This window comes from Micromesistius poutassou (genome assembly GCF_964030765.1).
Source record: "Micromesistius poutassou genome assembly, chromosome: 17".
NCBI classification, from domain to species: Eukaryota; Metazoa; Chordata; class Actinopteri; order Gadiformes; family Gadidae; genus Micromesistius; species Micromesistius poutassou.
In genome coordinates, this window is record NC_140287.1 from 10,812,564 (window position 1) to 10,833,022 (window position 20,459).

Consider the following 20,459-nt stretch of genomic DNA (forward strand, 5'->3'; position numbering starts at 1 on the left):
TCACATGAATCATAATGTAGTTATATTACGTATTATATATGATATATTTTATATTATATTATATGTATTATATTTAAGACTTAAAACACCCTTTTAGTTGACTGCTGCCCTTTGTTGAAACTGTACATCAACTGTATCTATTGTTTAGTCGTTCAAACAATAGATCTTTAGCTTTTATCTTTCTTAAGATTACATCGGCCTGTTTGTGATTGTATGGGATAAGAGCTGCCCGTTGGGCCTGGTCTCCGCTGGGGTCAGTGATTCTGGTTGTTTCTGGCTGATTACAGCGGTAGTTCACGTCCATGAAGCTGGCCTGAGCAGGCAGCTTCTGGGAGGTAATAGGTCTGCAATCGACTTAAACGTCTAAGTCATCGTTTTCCCCTGAAGAACGCTCTTTCTGGGCGGATGATGCCAGATAACATCGTCGTTAGCACTTTCTCAGAGGATTAGCAGTACGTTTACAGGGATTTACCACGGCTACACAGACACTAATGAGAAGCTAAATCTTTTTCACTCCGGTGCACGGCTTTCCTCCTAATTTGATGATGTTGGATATTAGCAGGTGTTTTATCGAAAAACCAACTGTTTCTACAAAGATGCTTTTCTGACATCATCGTCATCGCAGTTTCCAGTTTTTGTTATGCTGAATAAAAAAATAAAAAAAGTTTTACAACCACTGTCTATTTTAAATTAAAACATAAATACGAAAACATACGCTAAACAAAACGATTGCAATCAAATGATATTCATGACAGACGAATGGTCAACAAATCAAAGGGGTGAGCAGGCGATGGGTGGATAATGGTTGGAAAATGATAAATGGATCGTGGGTATGGATTTCAAGTAGCAGGAGATCGTCATGACAGAATATACCGTAAGCATTGTTGTAGTATAGGGAGGTATAGGGAGGGCTTTTTAACAGTACATTTATATCATTTATTTTAGCAGCTATGCAATATCAACATGTATGTATTTATATAAAGAGTGGATTCATTCAACACACACACACACACACACACACCCCGTTCCCAGGCAGTGAGGTTTTAATCACTGACCCTGACAGCGGGAGATTGCCTTGTTCTCTTACCTGCGTTGAATATGGGCTCCCTCTGCCTGCTGCTGCAAGGTAAACAACCACATTCTGTCAATACTCCTCCGACCCCACCACGCCCCGTCTCCCCCTGAGACACACGGCTCCATCAGTCTCCCCAGACCAGCTATCACTTACTCTCTCGTGGAATACAATCATTCAAAAAGGCCATTTCACATTTAATGTAAAATATGTTCTATATTGGAAATCATATATTTTTCATAAAGCGGCTACCATGACAACACGGGCCCTAGATGCCCCACCCTGCTCCGGTACATTGAGCGAGCGGAGCTTGTGATTGGCTGCTTTAAGAGCTCTTTATGGTCCCATGTTCACGCAACGCAAGGACCACGCAGACGCTTCGAAGTAGTCGTGAACATTTATGGTCCTGCGTTGGGTTTTAGTGAGCGGACCAATCACAGCCCTTGTGGCTGCGTCGCCTCGACAGAAGGTTACAATTTTTGGGAGGCGTATGTCAGGCCCTTGCAGTGGACGCAAGGAGGGTCCACAAGGACGTAAGGGGTCCGTAACCCCCTTGCGTTGCGCGAACGTGGGACCATAAAGAGCCCTTTAGACAGAGTGGGAGTGGGTCAGCTACCTGTCACTCCTCTTGCCGCTGGAGTTGCTGCCGGTGGATCCGGCGCGGGTCCGATTGCCCTTGGTCTCGCCCGAGTCCCTCCTGGTGAGCGTGCCCATGTGCTCGTTGGAGTTGGCCCTCCTCACAGTGCTGGGGAGGTGCAGGAGGAAGAGGAAGAGTGAAGAACCAATGAAGGATTTCACAATAAATGCATCACCCGAGGGTACTATGTGGAAATAAAAGAGGCATGGATTATTTCCACGTGACCTCCTTCATCTCCAGTAAACCAGATTCTACCAACAGAGCACTGAGGAGGACGGCTGGATGTGTGAGTGGTGGCACGTGTTCATGTGTTCATGTGGGTGTTATCGGGCAAAATATAGAGGAAGTGACAGGGAAGCAAAAAGCCTAATAAACGACAAAATGGGGCCCTCCATGCAGCCATATAAACACACACACACACACACACACACTCACACACACACACTCACACACACCCTGCGTGTCCCCTCATGTTGTTTCCATGGTTCATGGCCGTGCCTTCATAAAGGACCTCCAGAACAGAGCGGGAGAGCAGATGCACACAGCAGTGCAGGGCAGACAGCCTGCCTGCATATTCACACAAAGGAAAGCAGCCAATCAGCAGTCCGTGTGCTGGCAGCCCCAGTCACACCTAATCCAGCCTCCCAGCGGGGGGCCCATTCAGAGACTGGAACACCAGCCCTGTCTGGATAACCCCTGTACTGGAGTGTAGGTCTGTGTGGATGTGTGGTGAGAGAGAGAGAGAGAGGGAGAGAGGGAGAGAGGGAGAGGGAGAGAGAGAGAGAGAGAGAGAGAGAGAGAGAGAGAGAGAGAGAGAGAGAGAGAGAGAGAGAGTCACATTATGTATATTATTAAAAAATTCTAAAGGAAGACAGAGAAAATGCCCATTGGTAACTGGGATGTAGAGGATGGATGTAGACGTAGATCTTTACATTGACATGTAGGGGATGTTGCTGATGCTTTTATCCAATGTGACTTACGCAGGGCGACAGCCAGCTCGTTGGGAGCAGTCAGGGTGGGGTGTCTTGAGTGACAAATATATTAGTTGCATTTTAATTGATTATTTAATTGAAGTGATTTGAGATGGATTACTGGGCCTAATGTTTAATATGCTAGATCATTAATCAATATCTTTGATGGATCAATGATGATGTTTTAGTTTCCGTTTGACCAATCACATTAATGTGGGCCTTCTCACCTGAGTGGTCGGTAGAAATACCTGGACGAGCCAGAGGGAAACAACCAGGAAGTGACATCACAAGTTTGAAAGACAAAGCACATAGACGTAAGGGAACACAACAGAAGACACAACACAGGACACAACAGGCTCCTGATAGGACGAGGAGGATGAGGAGGAGGGACAACACAGGACACAACAGGCTCCTGATAGGATGAGGAGGACAAGGAGGAAGCATAACACAGGACACAACAGGCTCCTGATAGGACAAGGAGGATAAGGAAGGGGACAACAAAGAACACAACAGGTTCCTGATGGGACGAGGAGGAGGGTCAACACAGGACACAACAGGCTCCTGATAGGACGAGGAGGAGGAGGAGGGACAAGATTTGAAATGGAGTCTGAAGCCATGGAAAACGATTTGTGTTGTAATTTGAGTCACAGATAACTTCTCAGTTTGGAATTATTATTCACTGTTTGGTTTGTATACGGACATATGCTTTAGGTTTAGGCTTGTGGTAATGGAGCCAATGGGAACAACTCCAATTTGAAGGACAATTTCATATTCAAAGACAAAACTGACGACAAATAAATACAATAAATAAAAGACAAACCAACTCAACCAGTATCCTAACCCTTCAAAAATCCCAATGGCAAAAAATACATTAAAACATCGGCTCAATCCAAACAGCCAATCAAAAGAGTTACGTTAACAAAGATACCAAATGGCCTATCCCGTATCCCAGCAACCACTGCTGCACCGCAGGAAACGGGTTAACTTGAGTGTAGCTAACGATAGCTCCCTCTGCCTTGGCCAACCCCACAGAGACCCATGAGGAGCACAGTGGCGGGCCGTGGGGGTCTGTGGGGGTCCGTGGGGGTCCGTGGGGGGCCGCTGTCTGTGTGTGTGAGGGGACGGAGGGCGGCAGCACTGATGAAGACACTGCAGAGCTAATGAGACTCACTTGTCATGAAAGGCTCCCTCTCCCCTCCATTACGTTATGGTAATGAACGCGACCAGCAGACACGAGAGCAGCGCTACTGTTCCTCTGACAGACCAGATGGATGACGAGTGTTAACACATACACACACACACATATGCCCACGCAGACACACGCACGTGCACACACTGACACACACACACACACACACACACACACACACACACACACACACACACATACACACACACACACACACACACACACACACACAATGAGCAGCAAACACACACACACACACACACACACACACACACACACACACACACACACACACACACACACACACGCCTTCTTGAAGTGAATTGAATCCACAACTGCCACAACTAAGGCAGAGAGATATCCCCAGTTCCCTCAGTTGTTCAGCCTGGTGAAATGTCAGCCGCTACGTTTATAATGAGCCCCACAGAGCAGGTTTACGAGGGAGGGAACCAGGTACTAACACGTGGTTCCCTATCTTACATGTATCTGGGGAAGGGAGAAGGTCAGACTCGGTTTCTGCCACGTAAGATGCAGATTTATTCATTCCTTGATAAGGCAGTGGTGCGGCATGTAAATGAGCTGATGACAGTAGAGGTTCTCTCACCTCCTATTGGCTGTGAGAGGAGCGTCCTTCCTGGATCCCATCCCGGACGGGGAGGGTAAGGTCCCGCTGCCCTTCTTTGGTAGGACGGTCCCGTTGTTGACTGTGGGCCTCAGCGGCAGAGTGGCGATCATGGGTCTGGCTGGAGGGAGAAGGCAGTGTCAGACGCCGGTCTTTGTGTGTGTGTGTGTGTGTGTGTGTGTGTGTGCGCTCGTGTGTGTGTGTGTGTGTGTGTGTGTGTGAGTCTGTGTGTGTGTGTGTGTGTGTGTGTGTGTTTATGTGTGTGTAGGGGTCTTTGTGTGCTGGATGTAAATCATGGTATAAATAATGTAATGCTGCAGATAATGCCACAGTGGCATATTTTCCAGTGTGTGTGTGTGTGTGTGTGTGTGCGTGCGCGCAGTGGCATGCATGCATCTTTTAGTGTGTACACACACATCCCAAAGTAGCCGCTAAGACATCAGAGTATCAGCTCAAACAGCTCCAGTCAGAAGGACTGAAGGATTAGCCTTGTGTACACTACTTGGTGATCACTAGCTTAGGGCTACGTGTGTTTCAACCACATAAGACAACTCTCCGTCCGTGTCAGACAAGACACACATAGTCGTTACACATAGGTCAGAGCAATCAGTCAGAGCAATCAGCCTCATCAGCTTCATCAAGGACATTTAGATGAGCATCAGACCTCCAGACCACCAGTGCTGGATCAGAGGGCGCCACGCCCCGCCAGGGAGCACAAACACAAAATGAGACACGCATTCAATTACTAATCTACTCCATAAAACCCTTTTAACAATTGATGGCCTCCATAACAACATTATGGTCCAGATCCAACGGTCGATGGAACACTGTCTGCCAGCATCAACATCATCGCTCCTAATATTAATCTGTGAGAGGACCATGCTGCTCCAGCCGTGTGGTGACGCCATGACCTGTATTATTGATGATGTGTGCTGCTCTGTCTCTCTAATGCATGCTAGTGCACTCATGCCTGTTTCAGGGGGGGCAGACCGCTATAAGTGACAGAGGGAGGGGGGACAGTGCTTCAGGGTGGGTTAAAGTGGCAAGATGGCTTCTGCGGGCGTGGTCAGTCTAGGGGGAGGGGAGGGGGGGGAGTAGGGGAGAGTAGGCTGCACACCCCAGCAGAGCCTACCTGGCCTCTCAAAACCGCCGTCTGCTGAGAGGGATTTTCTCATCAAAGCAGGCTCTACGCGCACACACACACACACACACACACACACACACACACACACACACACACACACAGACGGAGGAAGGGGAGGAGGAGGAAGAGAAGGGGGAGGAGCTTTAAAGAACACGTGGGATCTGAAGAATCCATCTTCAGTGGAAGAACTCCAAAATATACTTCTTTCATATTATTCAGTTTAACCTTGGCTTCACCTTGGTTGATATGTGTACAAAGTACTCATCAGACCCATCAGACCACAGATACGCAGTCGACAATTAACATTTCCCATCACTCTGAAGATGGACCGAACCCACCACTGATTTAGAACTGAAACCCTTCACTTTGACGCCCATGTTCATTTGGCCATTCAGCTTCTGTCTACTCTCTTTCTACTCTATTCTTCATGATGAATGACGCCGGTCTGAGAGGGTGAGAGGTCAGCCCGACAGAAGAGCCTGAGAGAGCTGCTCTTGAACCTCCGTGGTGAAGAGTCTGGGCCGGGGAGGGGGGGGGGGGCGTGGTACCTTTGGTGGGGCCCCGGCGGGGGCCCAGGGTCTGCTGCTCCTCGGAGAGGTTGAGCCGGCGGACCACGTCGGCCAGGGCTGACTTCAGCAGCTGGATCTCGTCCTCCTGCATCTGCACGCGCTGCTCCAGGGACGCCACGCGGTCCGTCACCTCCATGCTGCTGGCCGCCGACGCGCTGTCATCTGAGAAGGAGGAGGAGGACCAAGAGCAGGGAGGGGGGGGGGGGGGGGAGGAGCAGGGGGCAGAAGGGGAGGAGAAAGTCAGTGACACAGGTTCAAACCCCCCCGTCTGTGATCAGTCTTGTTTATCAGCCATCACTGCAACACTTTCTGTGTCTTTTTCATTGTTTAAACCCCAAGACAGTATTTGTTTCTTAATGTGGTTAGACAGATGTGGTTAGACCTTGTAGAGGGAGAGATAGAAGGAAAGAAAGAATAAGAAAAGAAACAAAGCAAAAAATACTGCTAAAATAAACCACGTAGCATGGCCTCTAAAGACATGAGCTGACGCCAACATTTCAAAAGAACCGTTTGTCCGTAAGGAGATATCTTCCCTTGAGCGGTACAAAGGGATTTTCTATTAAACAGCCCGATTCATGGGCTGCTTTGAATGGACACTCTGTGCCTGTCTCCATAATTGCTATTCAACGTGTCTCGTTTGTTCTCTGTTAAAACACCGTCGCTTAACACCTTGGACTGCTGACGTGCACACACACACACACACACACACACAAACAGGGGCTGTTCTATTAGGACTTTGATGTTAAAGTGGCATGTTGAAATATTAATGTAAATCATTGCTGTGTTTTCCCTGCAGACTAGCAATAAGAAGGCAATGCATAATGCATGAGAGAGCAGACATCTGGTGACCAGACTCCTCCCTCCTGGAAAGGTTAAAGACGGACTTCAACCCCCCACCATGGTGGTTTCTCAAACACATAGAGATAAAATTCTATAGAATGGATTCAGGAAATGTGTTGGGGTCAACTCTGTGTGGTAAGCTATTAAACTCTCCAGATAAACCAGTGCTCTGGGGTGTGGACTGTGTATTCGCCACAGACTATAATCACATGGGTCTTCCATGATGTCATTAACGATCATGTGAGCTGGCGTTGAAAGGGACAACACTAACACAGTTAATCACCGTGTGTTCATCCAGAAAGGAGGAATGCAAGGACATTCGGCCATTCTTGTGTTCCCCCTGGGGTCAAAAACAAACCATCATGGATTTTAGAGTGATGTTTGTTGTCATTGTGGTTATGTGGTTTTAAGAATGATAAACAAATGTCGTCGTCGTCGTCGTCATCGTCATCGTCATCCGCTTATCCGGGGTCGGGTCGCAGGGGCAGCAGCTCAAACAAGATAAACAAATGTATCATTCCTTGTTTATTTTTACTAAATTTAAACTCCAAAATGCAAATATATCAAGAATAGTGTTGACTACTATGGGACTATATATATATATATATATATATATATATATATATATATAAAAGTAGGGTTAAGATATGGCTCTAACAAGACAGTAGGGAACCATGAAGCATTTTGAGGAATCAGAGCAAATTCATAATGACTGAATAAACCAATTACTGATCCCACTCATTACTGATTCATCCACTGGCGTGTGTGCAGATGCAAGCACGCACGCACATGTGCACCAACACACACACACACACACACACACACACACACACACACACACACACACACACACAAAAAAAAAAACACCAAATACATTATTCACAGTTTTTTCAGCTAGCATCCTTGACGGTGCAATTAGTGTTTTTAGTTAGGAACGGTTATTAGACAGGCTTAACTCAAACATTGGATCAGCTACACACATTGCATGCCTCTTGAATGTGTGTTACGTCTCTTGAATGTGTGTCTTCTCTTCAAATAAATGTGTGAGTTTCTCAGCCTGAGAACCAAACAGGCTTTAAACAAACATCTAAAGAATGTAATCTAAAGTGGGCGATGAGCTAAGTGTACATTTACTGTCCCAACAGAAACCAAGCGCTGCGATCCAAGATATGTCTCCATCAGTCTGTGCTGAAATGAGTCTGACAGTGTAAACTCACCCGAATCACTTCCACCTCATTCAGTGAAGACATTCCCAATACAAGCAACCCTTAGACCATGACTCCCCTTCTACCTCACCCTGAGACCATGACTCCCCTTCTACCTCACCCTGAGACCATGATTCCCCTTCTACCTCACCCTGAGACCATGACTCCCCTTCTACCTCACCCTGAGACCATGACTCCCCTTCAACCTCACCCCTTCTACCTCACCCTTAGACCATGACTCCCCTTCTACCTCACCCCTTCACCATGACTCCCCTTCTACCTCACCCCTTCACCATCACTCCCCTTCTACCTCACCCCTTCACCATGACTCCCCTTCTACCTCACCCCTTCACCATCATTCCCCTTCTACCTCACCCCTTCACCATCATTCCCCTTCTACCTCACCCGTACACCATGACTCCCCTTCTCTCCTCCCCCCCTCACCATGACTCTCCCCAGCCAGAATGCCTCCTTTGAAGCGGCTCGCTGCTGTTTATTCATGCCGGAGCGGGCAGCCGCGCTGCAGATATCTCCAGGGACAAAGCCCGTTCTATCTGCTGCACATCTGCTGCTGCTGTGGCTGGCCTCGAACCCCCGATACCAACGACCCGGACACCACGACACCCAGCGGTACCGGAGCCAGCTGTCAAGGGCCACGGGCCAGGGCTCCACCACCCTGGAGCGGGAACCTAGAGGGCCCCTCTTAAAGGGCTCCCCTATCTCAGCACCAGGTGTGAGGGGGATTGGTCATTAAAAGACGCTTCAAAATCGATCTCCATCATACCACTCCCAAATGATACAGAGGTGGGAGTGAATCATCCGGACATAAACCAAGATGATTGGTGTCAGGTGACATCATCATTGTGGAGGGTGAGACATTGACGTGAATGGATGATGCAGAGGCTTGATTAAGGCCCATCACAGACCTGTAAGGACGCTCGCATCGTGGCAGGTATGAAAACACGTTGTGTGATGAAGGTGTCACCTTTCATTCTGCAAATAATTAATCACAGTCACACCGCTTCTTTGTCTCACTCCCCCCCCCCCCCCCGCCAAGCCCCACATCATCATCAACCCCCATAAACCGATCCTCAACCTAACACACACACACACACACACACACACACAGACACACACGTATTGCCGTCACTTTCTCTCTGCCTCGCTCCCAGTCCATCAGTCCCTGCCGTCCCCCCAGTGTCTCCAGCGTAACCGTGAGCTACAGGTCGTTCATCGAGCCATCGCTCCCCTCAAGCAACACCACAGCCTGCTAATGCCGCCTGACAAGACAGGGCTTGTTACCCTTGCCTGAACCCCCCAGGTAGGACCCCCCCACCCCCCCCTGTACGTCTTTTTTAGTGTTTCTCAATGTATGCCCTTGAGTCACTATTTGGGTTCTGCGTGCGTGCGTGCATGCGTGCGTGTGTGCGTGTGTGCAACAATCTTTTGATGGTACTGCATGGCAGGGCTGAGGAAGGGTATCGCCATATCTGTTGTCTGCATCACAGCCTGCAGCAGCTCTGGTGCTGCAGTCATTCACTCCTTCAATAAACACACACAAACACACACACATCTACACACACACACACACACACACACACATACATGCATCTACACACACACACACACACACACACGCTAGGGGAGTACAGCTAGAATAGCAATAGTGTCATAAAACAACATGGTTCTCCTCTTGGCCCAGGGAGGAGAGACGACAGCCAATGGGAGGGATCCCCGTTTCATTCACTCCATTCACACCTCTGTGGTGCAGAGAGGATTTACATCTCTTAACGTCCCTGGACCGATTGAACCATTGGCTTTCCTCAAAAGACAAGACAGCCTGTGATTAAAGCCTGGCCAGAGCTCCATGTGAGAACAACCAGGTAGTAGAACCCACAACCTCCTTCCTGGATCCAACATTGTGATGCTGGTGATGCAATGAAATAATGAACACCACACCTTGGGCAGAAAGGAAGACAAGTTGCTTTGTGTGCTGGTCTGATTCTCTAAAGTCAGCCACAAGACAAACTGGAGAGCTGAACGGCATTACGTTCGCGGAACAGAAATGGGGCCCATTTTGATGGAGCTCACGGCAGGGGGTCCACTTAACCAGCAGGACTCCCGCCCGATGCCGGCTCGGCGGAAGACACCAAGCGAACGACAGTGAGCATTGCGCCGAATGCAATCATCACAATGCCAGCGTGCGACTCCATAACCCCAGCATGCAGCCCAGCACTATGTGGGTCACCAGTGATGAACAGAGAGAGGAGGAACGCGCTCAGAGTGAAGCCACGGTGACGAGGCTGAGGAACAGCTCAGTCAACCCCGGTGTCATGGGCACCAAAAGGCGGCCAATCACCCGGTCAGATTAGAGAGTCACTGGGTTGGCCGGGGGTGGGTGATGCTCCTGAGAGCCGTTCAGCCCGGTTTAGAGACTATAAATAGTGATGGGTGGAGCAGGGACAGGGAGAGGGAAACCCTGCTGAGAACGACCCAGGAAGGAAGGAACTGTTGGCGCTGAAGGGGACAGGAAACGATAGAAACACTGGAGAGAGAGAGAGAGAGAGAGAGAGAGAGAGAGAGAGAGAGAGAGAGAGAGAGAGAGAGAGAGAGAGAGACAGACAGAAAGAGGGATGGTGGAGAGACAGATGGGGGGAGAGAGATGGGAGGGAGAGAGATGGGGGAGAGAGAGATGGGAGAGAGAGAGAGCGAGAGCAAGAGCGAGAGAGAGAGAGAGATGGGGGGAGAGAGAGAGGGACAGAGAGAGACAGATAGAGCAAGAGAGACAGAGAGAGTGAGAGAGAATAACAGAGTGAGATAAAGAGAAAAGGGTGAAGCATGAGTCCTGAACACGACGTGTTTGTCTCGCAGGAAACAGATGGAGGTATGGACAAGATAAGAGAGGCAGGGAGGGGAAAGAGAGAGAGAGTGAGAGTGGGGTGTTGGCGATGACAAGAAGAAAAATACATCTCCGGATGGGAGTGTCTGTGTGTATGTGTGTATGTGTGTGTGTGCGTGCGTGCGTGCGTGCGTGCGTGCGTGCGTGCGTGCGTGCGGCCTTGCCGCCTTGACCTGCTAGCCAGGGGTCAACTCAGGTCAAGTGGGGTCTTGCTCACTCCCTCCCACACTTATGGGCACCCACACAACACATACACACACACACACACACACACACACACACACACACAAAACCTGGCCTGGGGAAACATTAGTATGCAAAGAACATTTTTGTGTGCTTGTGTGTAGTTGTGTGTGCTGATGTGTAGTTGTGTGTGTGTGCGAGTGTCATGAGATTGCTTGGGGCTCAGGCCTGGATTAGAAACTAAATGAAAGCTTGACTTCCAATAAACACTGGGTCCCGCGCTGTGTACATGCCTGTCTGTCTCTCTGTCTGTCCCTTTGTCTGTCTCTCTCTCTGTCCGTCTTTCTATCTGTCCTTCCACCTGTCTGTCTCTCTGTCCTTCCCTCTGTCTGAGCCTCTGTCTGTCTCTCTCTCTGTCCTTCCACCTGTCTGTCTCTCTGTCGGGCCGATGCTTGACCTGGAGAAAGGTTGTGAGAAAGGGGTCAGCCATTAAAAAGTACAGAGACACAGAGAAAGAGAGCGAGAGCAGAAAGGGGAGATAAATACATCTGAGACACGCACGTGGCACTCACTCACACACACACACACACCACACACACACACACACACGCGCCCTGTCAGAGGAAGGTGCTGCTGGCTGCAGGGATTAGAGGGGATGTGTGCAGCAGATCTTATGCTCAATGCTAGTGATCCCTTAACCCAGGGGGGCTGGGCTTAGTGCTCTCTCTCTCTCTCTCTCTCTCTCTCTCTCTCTCTCTCTCTCTCTCTCTCTCTCTCTCTCTCTCTCTCTCTCTCTCTCGCTCTCTCTCTCTCTCTCGGGAACTGTGGTGGTGTCTGGGGTGGATCTGCAGGGCTATAAATCCATCAGAGAAGACAAAGGACTGCAGAGTGGAGGATGACAAATGTCTCAAAGTCTCTTCTTTTCTCTGCATGAAGCTCAAAGTCAAAATAAACATTAAATATGAAGGAAAACCTAAAGGATCTTTCTCCCTTCAGTGAGTATTAAGATAAATACAACGTTGACAGTTAACATGTTCTATGAGCTCTGCCGTAGCCCATGATAGCAAGATCTACGATGGAGGCAATGTTCAACACACACACACACACACACACACACACACACACACACACACACACACACACGTTCCTCCACAGACACACGTGAGACAATTCAGACAAATTTAAATGAACTTTGAAAACTTTAAAGAGAAAAACAACCTAAAAGGTGTGAATTAAGATCAAAAGGCCGTCCTATGACCTAGAGGAGATCAGCGCACCCCGTCCTGCCCCGCAGCGGCCTGTGCTCCATCCCAGCCCTGCCTCAGATCGTTCTTAGAGAACAAGCCTTTGTCTCTCAAATAATAAACAACCAGGAAGGAACAGGGGGCGGAACGCTCGCACCATCCAGTGTGTGTGCGTGTGTGTGTGTGTGTTCCAATTCTGCATCGTCAAGGGATGTAGTGGGGGAACTTCGGTGTGGGAAAGGTCTGACATGCACACCAAACACACACACACACACACACACACACACACACAAAAACACACACATACACACACACACACACACACACGTGGCGTGTGTGTGTGCTGCACACATTGGTGGCGGCCATCTTGGCCAGTGACAGTACTGGCTCTGTTCAAAGGCCAACTCATGTGTTCACCATCTGGCTGCTGAGAGGCCCACAGAGCACATCGCCGACTACAATCCAACTATTGAACCCTGCTGACCTGGTGGACTTCCACAATGCCTTCCTCATTTTGACTTCACACTCCAAATGATCACATTCAAAAGGTGCGTGTGTGTGTGTGTTTGTGTGTGTGTGTGCAGATGGGTGGGGTGGGTGGGGGATTTCACCCTCTCATCCCTACACCTGTTTTCTACATCCCTCCCTTATTCATCCATTTTTTATAGCATTTCTAAGTGGCCTCTCTCTCTCCATCTGTTATGGCAGGGGTTTTCAAACTTTGAGTGTGTGTGGACCACTTTTTATAATCAAGATTTTCGCGGACCACCTTATAATACACATAATAAAATATGTCTACACACAGTCCTACCTGAATTACCCGCACCTCTTAATAGGCATATATTAGCACTAAAAGTAACATTGCATCAGTACAACAGGCTTGTTAAAAGAACGTTTACTGCACACAACGGCTGCCACATATTTAATGTATTTATTTAAAGTGCCCGAGAGCATAATCAGGTTAATTTGAACACCAGGCATATATCCATAGCAATGATAATGGAGTATTAAATATGTACAGTAATCACAAACAAACTGAACTGAACTGAACTGGATAAAGGCAAATATCAAATGTTCTCAAAGTCCTCAACGAACAGGCTGGGAGTTTTTCCAAGTAACATATGCAAAACATTTCAGAAACGGGAGATCAAGAAACTTACTGGAAATTAAAATAATAATAGGCCTTATTTCTTCCATTTATAATTTAAAACAAATTGTTTCATATATACACTGCCTATATATATATATAAAGCATGTGATATAAATGCATGTGATGTGATCACAAAGTTTGCTTTTTTATTTATTTATTTAATTTATTTTTTTTGTTTGCTTTTCCACGGACCACCTGCAGTACCGTCACGGACCACCGGTGGTCCGCGGACCACCGTTTGAAAATCACTGTGTTATGGCACAGCTTAATGCAGAGTACACACACACACACTCACACAAACACACACAACCCCCCCCCCCCCCCCCCCCCACAAACACACAATCACAATCTTCATGGTCTGCTGCCCCTGAACAGACTGTACCTGCTTCATATATGTGGCGGTCTGTAATCTGCAAAGATATAATGACTCTGTAGTGACTGCTTTAGCTCCAAGGAAGACCACCACCCAATTAGTCCCTTACTAATGCTGTTAATGGAGGAAACAGGGGGGACGCACTGTGTGTGTATGTGATACCAGGCCAGAGAGAGAGAGAGAGAGAGAGAGAGAGAGAGAGAGAGAGGGAGAGAGAGAGATTAGAGTCAGAGACATTAGAGTTTCAAAGGAGTGCTCATGGACGCCTCCGTCTCCTCAAGGTATTTTCATGGCCATGGCACCCAGTGTTCAAGGACCAGTGAAGCAAGCTTCCACTGGCCTGCATGTTTCTCTACTGCTCACAACGCTCACACAGCCACATGCACGCTCACACAGCCACATGCACGCTCACACAGCCACATGCACGCTCACACAGCCACATGCACGCTCACACAGCCACATGCACACTCACACAGCCACATGCACGCTCACACAGCCACGTGCACGCTCACACAGCCAGGTGCACGCTCACACACAGCCACATGAACGCTCACACAGCCACATGCACGCTCACAGTGCACGCTCACACACAGCCACATGAACACTCACAGAGCCATGTGCACGCTCACACACAGCCACATGAACGCTCACACAGCCATGTGCATGCTCACACAGCCACGTGCACGCTCACAGAGCCACTTGCACGCTCACACAGCCACACGCACGCTCACAGAGCCACGTGCACGCTCACAGAGCCACGTGCACGCTCACACAGCCATGTGCACTATCACACACAGCCACATGCACGCGCAGGTGCATGACTTGAATACATACCAAATCCCAAAATACCAACCCGTTTATTGTAACATACAAACACGCCAGGATTTACTGACGCATTGTGTGCATTGATGCAAATGCAAAGGCGCACACACAGACACACACACACACACACACACACACACACACACACACACACAGTGTATGTATATTTAGCCCAGCTTGCTCACTCTCCACATTGCTCATTGTTTTACTGGGTCATGGGATGTGTGCTGTGAGCATGTGTCAGATGAAGAAAAGAGAAGAATTGATGGGTGAAGGCACTAATAGATCAAACACACACACACACACACACAAACACACACACGCACACGCGCACGCACACACACACACACACACACACACACACACACACACACACACACACACACACACACAAATAACTAGTAAACAGCTAACATTGACCTCAAAGCGTCCTTTAAATACCAAGCATAGTTAAGTCATTCAAAGTGTCTGTAACCTTCCAGAGTCCCCTGCTGTCACATTCTGCAGGGCGGTTCACAGAGTGAATACAGCCGACCCCTGGGTGCAGACATTGTGTAGCTTCAGTAACACAACAGTAACACAACACCTACTGTGTGGGATACTGAGATGCTTGGAAGTAGTTGGAAGTAAGCAGAGGATCAAATCTGTTTGAATCATTGTTATGGCTCTGAGCAATGCCTTATGCAGGTTTCTCTCTCACACACACACACACACACACACACACAGCTTGACTCTACTGCAGCGCAATCTGTTGCATCAGACCTGGTGAATCAGCACAATCTTAACACTGTAGTTTAACCGTAGTTCGTTGGGTTTCTGCATAGCCCTGTCCTGCCATCAGCATGTTAATGGAAGGTAGGCCCAAATATATACAACCACACACACACGCACGCACGCATGCACGCACACACCACTTAGCAGCTAAAGGCTAGTTGTGAGAGGGAAATAGAGCAGAGCGAGCTGTTATTTGGAGTAAGGGAGAGAGAGAGAGAGACAGAGAGAGAGAGAGAGAGAGAGAGAGAGAGAGAGAGAGTCAGTGGAGTACAGTGTGACTCGGCCCAACAATAGCCAGCTGTCTGGAGGAGAGGAGGAGAGGGAGGGGGGAGAGGAGGAGGAGAAGGAGGAGGAAGAGGTGGGAGAGGAGGAGGGTGGTGAAAAACGAAGAGCAGATACAAGCTTCACAAGCTCAAATAGTAACAAGGGAAGTAGGGAGTGTGTTTGAGAAGGAGGCTGTAAGAAGACCATGACACAGACACAGACACACACACACACACACACACACACACACACACACACACACACACACACACACACACACACATGCTAAGAGCAGATTAACACATTGCTTGGATACGGAAGGATGAGGAAAAACAAAGGGTTGAGCAGGGACTGGGTTTAGGCTGTCAGAGACGAGCACAACCAGGCTGCAATGTTTGTATCCGTTCATCTCAATGGATGAGAGGAGGCAGAGTCACAGTGTTTCAGAAGAGAAGATCAGAGTGTGTGTGTGTGTGTGTGTGTGTGTGTGTGTGTGTGTGTGTACGTGTGCATGTGTGTACGTGTGCATGTGTGCACGTGTGTACGTGTGCATGTGTACATGTGTGCTTGTGCATGTGTGTGTGTGCGTGTGTGTGCGTCTGTTAGAGGCATGAGAAAATCAATGCAGGGGCTTTGAATTAAACAGTAGAGGGGCCTGAAACAGAAGATACACACACACACACACACACACACACACACACACACAAGCACGAGTTGTCTCTCAATAAGCTGCAGCGACTTATAGTACCCAGCAGAGATGTTCCTCAGGGCACGTCTGTCTTCCAGAGCTTCAGACAGGTGGGTTGGTAAGTATGTGAATATCAAACAGGGAGGAGGGGAGGTTGGCAGAGAGATGAAGCCATGGTCCGCTGCAGCTGAATTTAACATGCTCTATAAAAGCTCAGAGTGCAGCTGAGAACCTCCAGCCTCGATAGAACTCGGCATGGAGTCTCTGTTGGCACCAGGGATTAATACCTTAGCTTTGGGCGGGTTTGTTTAGCACTATTGTTTAACCAAACTTTCTTCAAGGAAAGAAGTGAAGAAGTGAAGAAGTGAAGGTGGGGGGGAATTTGGGACATCGCTCAGCACAAGAGGAAAGTCATTCCTTCCTCTCCCTCTCTCCGGTAGGTTTCGCGTGACAGGGGATGCTCGGGGATGCTCCTCATCACTCATCATGACCCACCAGGTATGAGGCTGCTGTGGTCAGGTGTTGGGGTGGGGATGGGGGTGGGGGTGGAGGTGTGGGAGGGGTGGGAGGGGTGGCTGCTGGCCCACAACACACACGCATGCATGGCCTGCTTCCTCCAAATGAAGGCTTTCTATCTGACAATGAGGGCAGGGCCCAAGGTGGAGGCTCCTGGAGATCTGGAACTGGTCCGGTGACCTGGTACCTAAGGGCCTGCATTCAAGCTGAACATACTTCATGTTCATAAGGACAAACGTGTCTTCTATCTCCGGGAAAACAGCCACAAATCATTTATACAAAACGTGTAGTACGTTTTGAACTGAAGGCTGTTGAAGGAGTATTGTGTTTGGTTCAGACAGCCTGCTGACCTAGATCGTTCCTCTATGAGTGAGAAACGACCAGCTGTCAACCACAGATATGTGATGTGATGTGAGTGTGTTTGTACAGCGTTGGAAGAAAAACCAACACATTGTAGGTGAATAAACTGATAGGTCACAATGTTTCAGGTTGTAACTCACTCGGTCGTGGCTCGCTGTTTAAAACAGCAGAAGGAGATGAAAAGGTTGGGGGGGGGGGAAATAGATGATGAATAATGGAGCAGAGAGCCCAGACTGCCTGAGGACATTCTTTTAATTTCTCCATCCTCTTGGCATCCCTCCACCCAGCCTCCTGGTAGCAGGTACCAATGGCGGAGGGGGGTACCTTGGTTCAGAACCGACGTGCACAGCAGGCCCTGTGGCTGGAGCCGGGGGGTTAAGAGTCTGAGGGGGGGACCTTGTTACCCCCTCAGCTAGATGAAGAAAGACCCTCATGGAGAAAGAGAAGTAACCATGGAGTGGATCTGCACAGAGACTAGGCTGAGGTTCTCTGTTGTTCCACGTTGAACGTTTGTGACCCTAATAAGCATACTGCTAGCCTGGCTATTGGCAGACCAAGCTCAATCGTAGATTGCACGTTGGTCTGGGGAAGCTGCTGTCATTTTCTTCAGCACATGAGGCATGATCAACGGGCGGAGTTAAATTGACTGTGTATGCAATTGGCTGCTTGCCGTCGCTTCCCTGTTGTCATTCTGTTAAACCAGCCAATAGCGCGCCAGGGGGAAAAGCCAGCTTGGTGATTGGCTCCCACAAAAACGTATCGAAACTAGAAAGAAATGTATTGCTCTTCTCTAGACCCTTCTGCAGGGCAAACTCAAATCGCCGGCAGAATGGGCGGGGCTACCCAGTCTAGCATACTGCGGAATACATCTTTATTGATGTATTTAGATTTAGTCGCTCAGCACTTCATTCAAAGTGATGTACAGTGAGAATCATGTCATTCAACGTTTTAAAGAGAGAGAGAGAGCAAACAGAAGAGAGAGAGAGAAAGGGAGAGAGAAAACGTAATCATTCTAAGAGTCCCCTCCCTCATCACGTTTCTCCACCAGTGAGAAGTGTTGCATTTCACGCAACTTTGATTGACCAGCCAGATGGATGCCCTAAACCAATCAGGGAAGAGATGCCCTGGTTTCTCAGAAACGGGAGATGGGAGTCCCCAACCTCTCGACTTTCAGACTGCCTCCCCCAACTTATAAAACATGAAGTCATAAACATGAAGGCACAACTATGAACAACAAGGTCATCAAACTGGTCCTCCTGATTATGAACGACCCATCACTTTACACAGCACAAATAATTTCATGAGAGACAAAACCATATTCAACATTTACATACATGCCTCTCAAATCCCTTTTTTTCACGTGCATGTTTACGTGTCAGTGTGACTTTGTGAGTCTGTTTGCAAATTACCGGCGTATTGCTCACACCTGAGTAATGAGGTTAATTAACGGTTCGTTACTCTTCTTTCTCCTGAGCACAAAGCGGTCCGGCTGTGTGCGCTCCTCCACTCAGCTGACCTCGTCTCTACTACATTAGTCTGGTTGGATGCTCCACAACACAGATAGAGGGGGAGAGAGAGAGAGAGAGAGAGATAGAGAGAGAGAGAGAGAGAGAGAGGGAGAGGGAGAGGGAGAGAGAGAGAGAGAGAGAGAGAGAGAGAGAGCAAGCGCACAGGGGGGATAGGGAATGAATGACATCATTGCTTTCTGCCCAGAGTGGGTTCAGCTAGACTACAGCATGATGTCACCAACCCACAGACCATCCAAGTCAACACACACACACACACACACACACACACACACACACACACATACGCACACACACACACACACACACACACACACACACACACACACACACACACAATACACCCCCCCACACACGTCTCTACATTAGAGACACACAATAATTGAGTCTTTGTGTAAACATATAGATATAAAGAGCCAGGGATTCAGAGAGAGAGAGAGAGAGAGAGAGAGAGAGAGAGAGAGAGAGAGAGACAGAGACAGAGATCTGTCTCTATACAGAGAGGGGAGAGCGAGAGCAAGACCGAGGAAGGATGGAGGGAGGATGGAAATCCCCTGGCCAGAGCACAGCAGCATGTCTGGCTCACAGGGAGGAAACATGACATTGGAGTGAAGGATTGCTAACAACAAGCCCCAGCCTTAGAGAGCGGCACTAGCATTAGAGAGCGGCACTAGCCTATTAGCCTGCTGGCCGTCACCGTGCTGTCAGCTCTGAGAACTGCCATGACACAGCAACAAGTAGAGGGAGGCAGGGAGCAGGCGTACCTCTCTGCACCATGGTCCCACGGGCGGGAAGCTGAGGCATGCCATCAGACAGATTCTCTATTCAATGTTTTTGTTTGTTTAGTTCTCTGGGGGATTGAAATGAGTTCCATGGTGATCAAGGAACGACTCTGGGGCAAGAGAGGACGATACTCAAGTGTCATTTCAGAAATATACTAGCATGGGTCTCTGCCAGGAGGCGGAGTACAGAACCAGAAAGATGAGGAGAGCCTCTTCTCAGAGAGAAGTCACTGCAGGCCTGCATCGTACTGCAATGCAGTCTAGGATATGAACCCTGCGCTTGCCAAGAATGTGGACATTATCATCCTGTGTTTACCTTCCTGCTGCACATACTGTCTGGGTTTATGTTGTATATACTTAGTATATTCTTGCGTATTGTTACATTACTGTCATCTCTTCTGCTGTGACTGACACTTCAGCGACGTTAATGAAGTACACCATATCTCATTTTATCTTTTCGATGTTTCCTTGAGAAGCTGCCATTAAAGGTCATAATCTAAATCATTACCAGTATCAGCGAGGTCACCTCTGTTAGTCCGAACTCTCAGTCCGACCTGCAGACTCTGTGACTCACGAAGGAGGTTCCAGACCACGATAACGAGGTACACACTCCCCCTCAGGAGGACTGG

The 20,459-nt window shown here is 48.6% G+C and overlaps 1 protein-coding gene across 2 annotated transcripts in view; it reads right to left on the minus strand.

Annotated features, from left to right (window-relative positions):
- The window catches only part of eml1 (EMAP like 1), a 44,482-nt gene that overhangs the window by 12,343 nt on the left and 11,680 nt on the right, over nucleotides 1–20,459 (minus strand). For both annotated transcript variants that reach the window (XM_084482518.1, XM_084482517.1), the window contains exons 2-5: nucleotides 6,184–6,366; nucleotides 4,474–4,612; nucleotides 1,689–1,817; nucleotides 1,088–1,119 (exon numbers count right to left, since the gene is read on the minus strand). In XM_084482518.1, coding sequence (XP_084338644.1) covers nucleotides 1,088–1,119; nucleotides 1,689–1,817; nucleotides 4,474–4,612; nucleotides 6,184–6,366 — 483 coding nt within the window. The remainder of the gene's footprint in view (nucleotides 1–1,087; nucleotides 1,120–1,688; nucleotides 1,818–4,473; nucleotides 4,613–6,183; nucleotides 6,367–20,459) is intronic.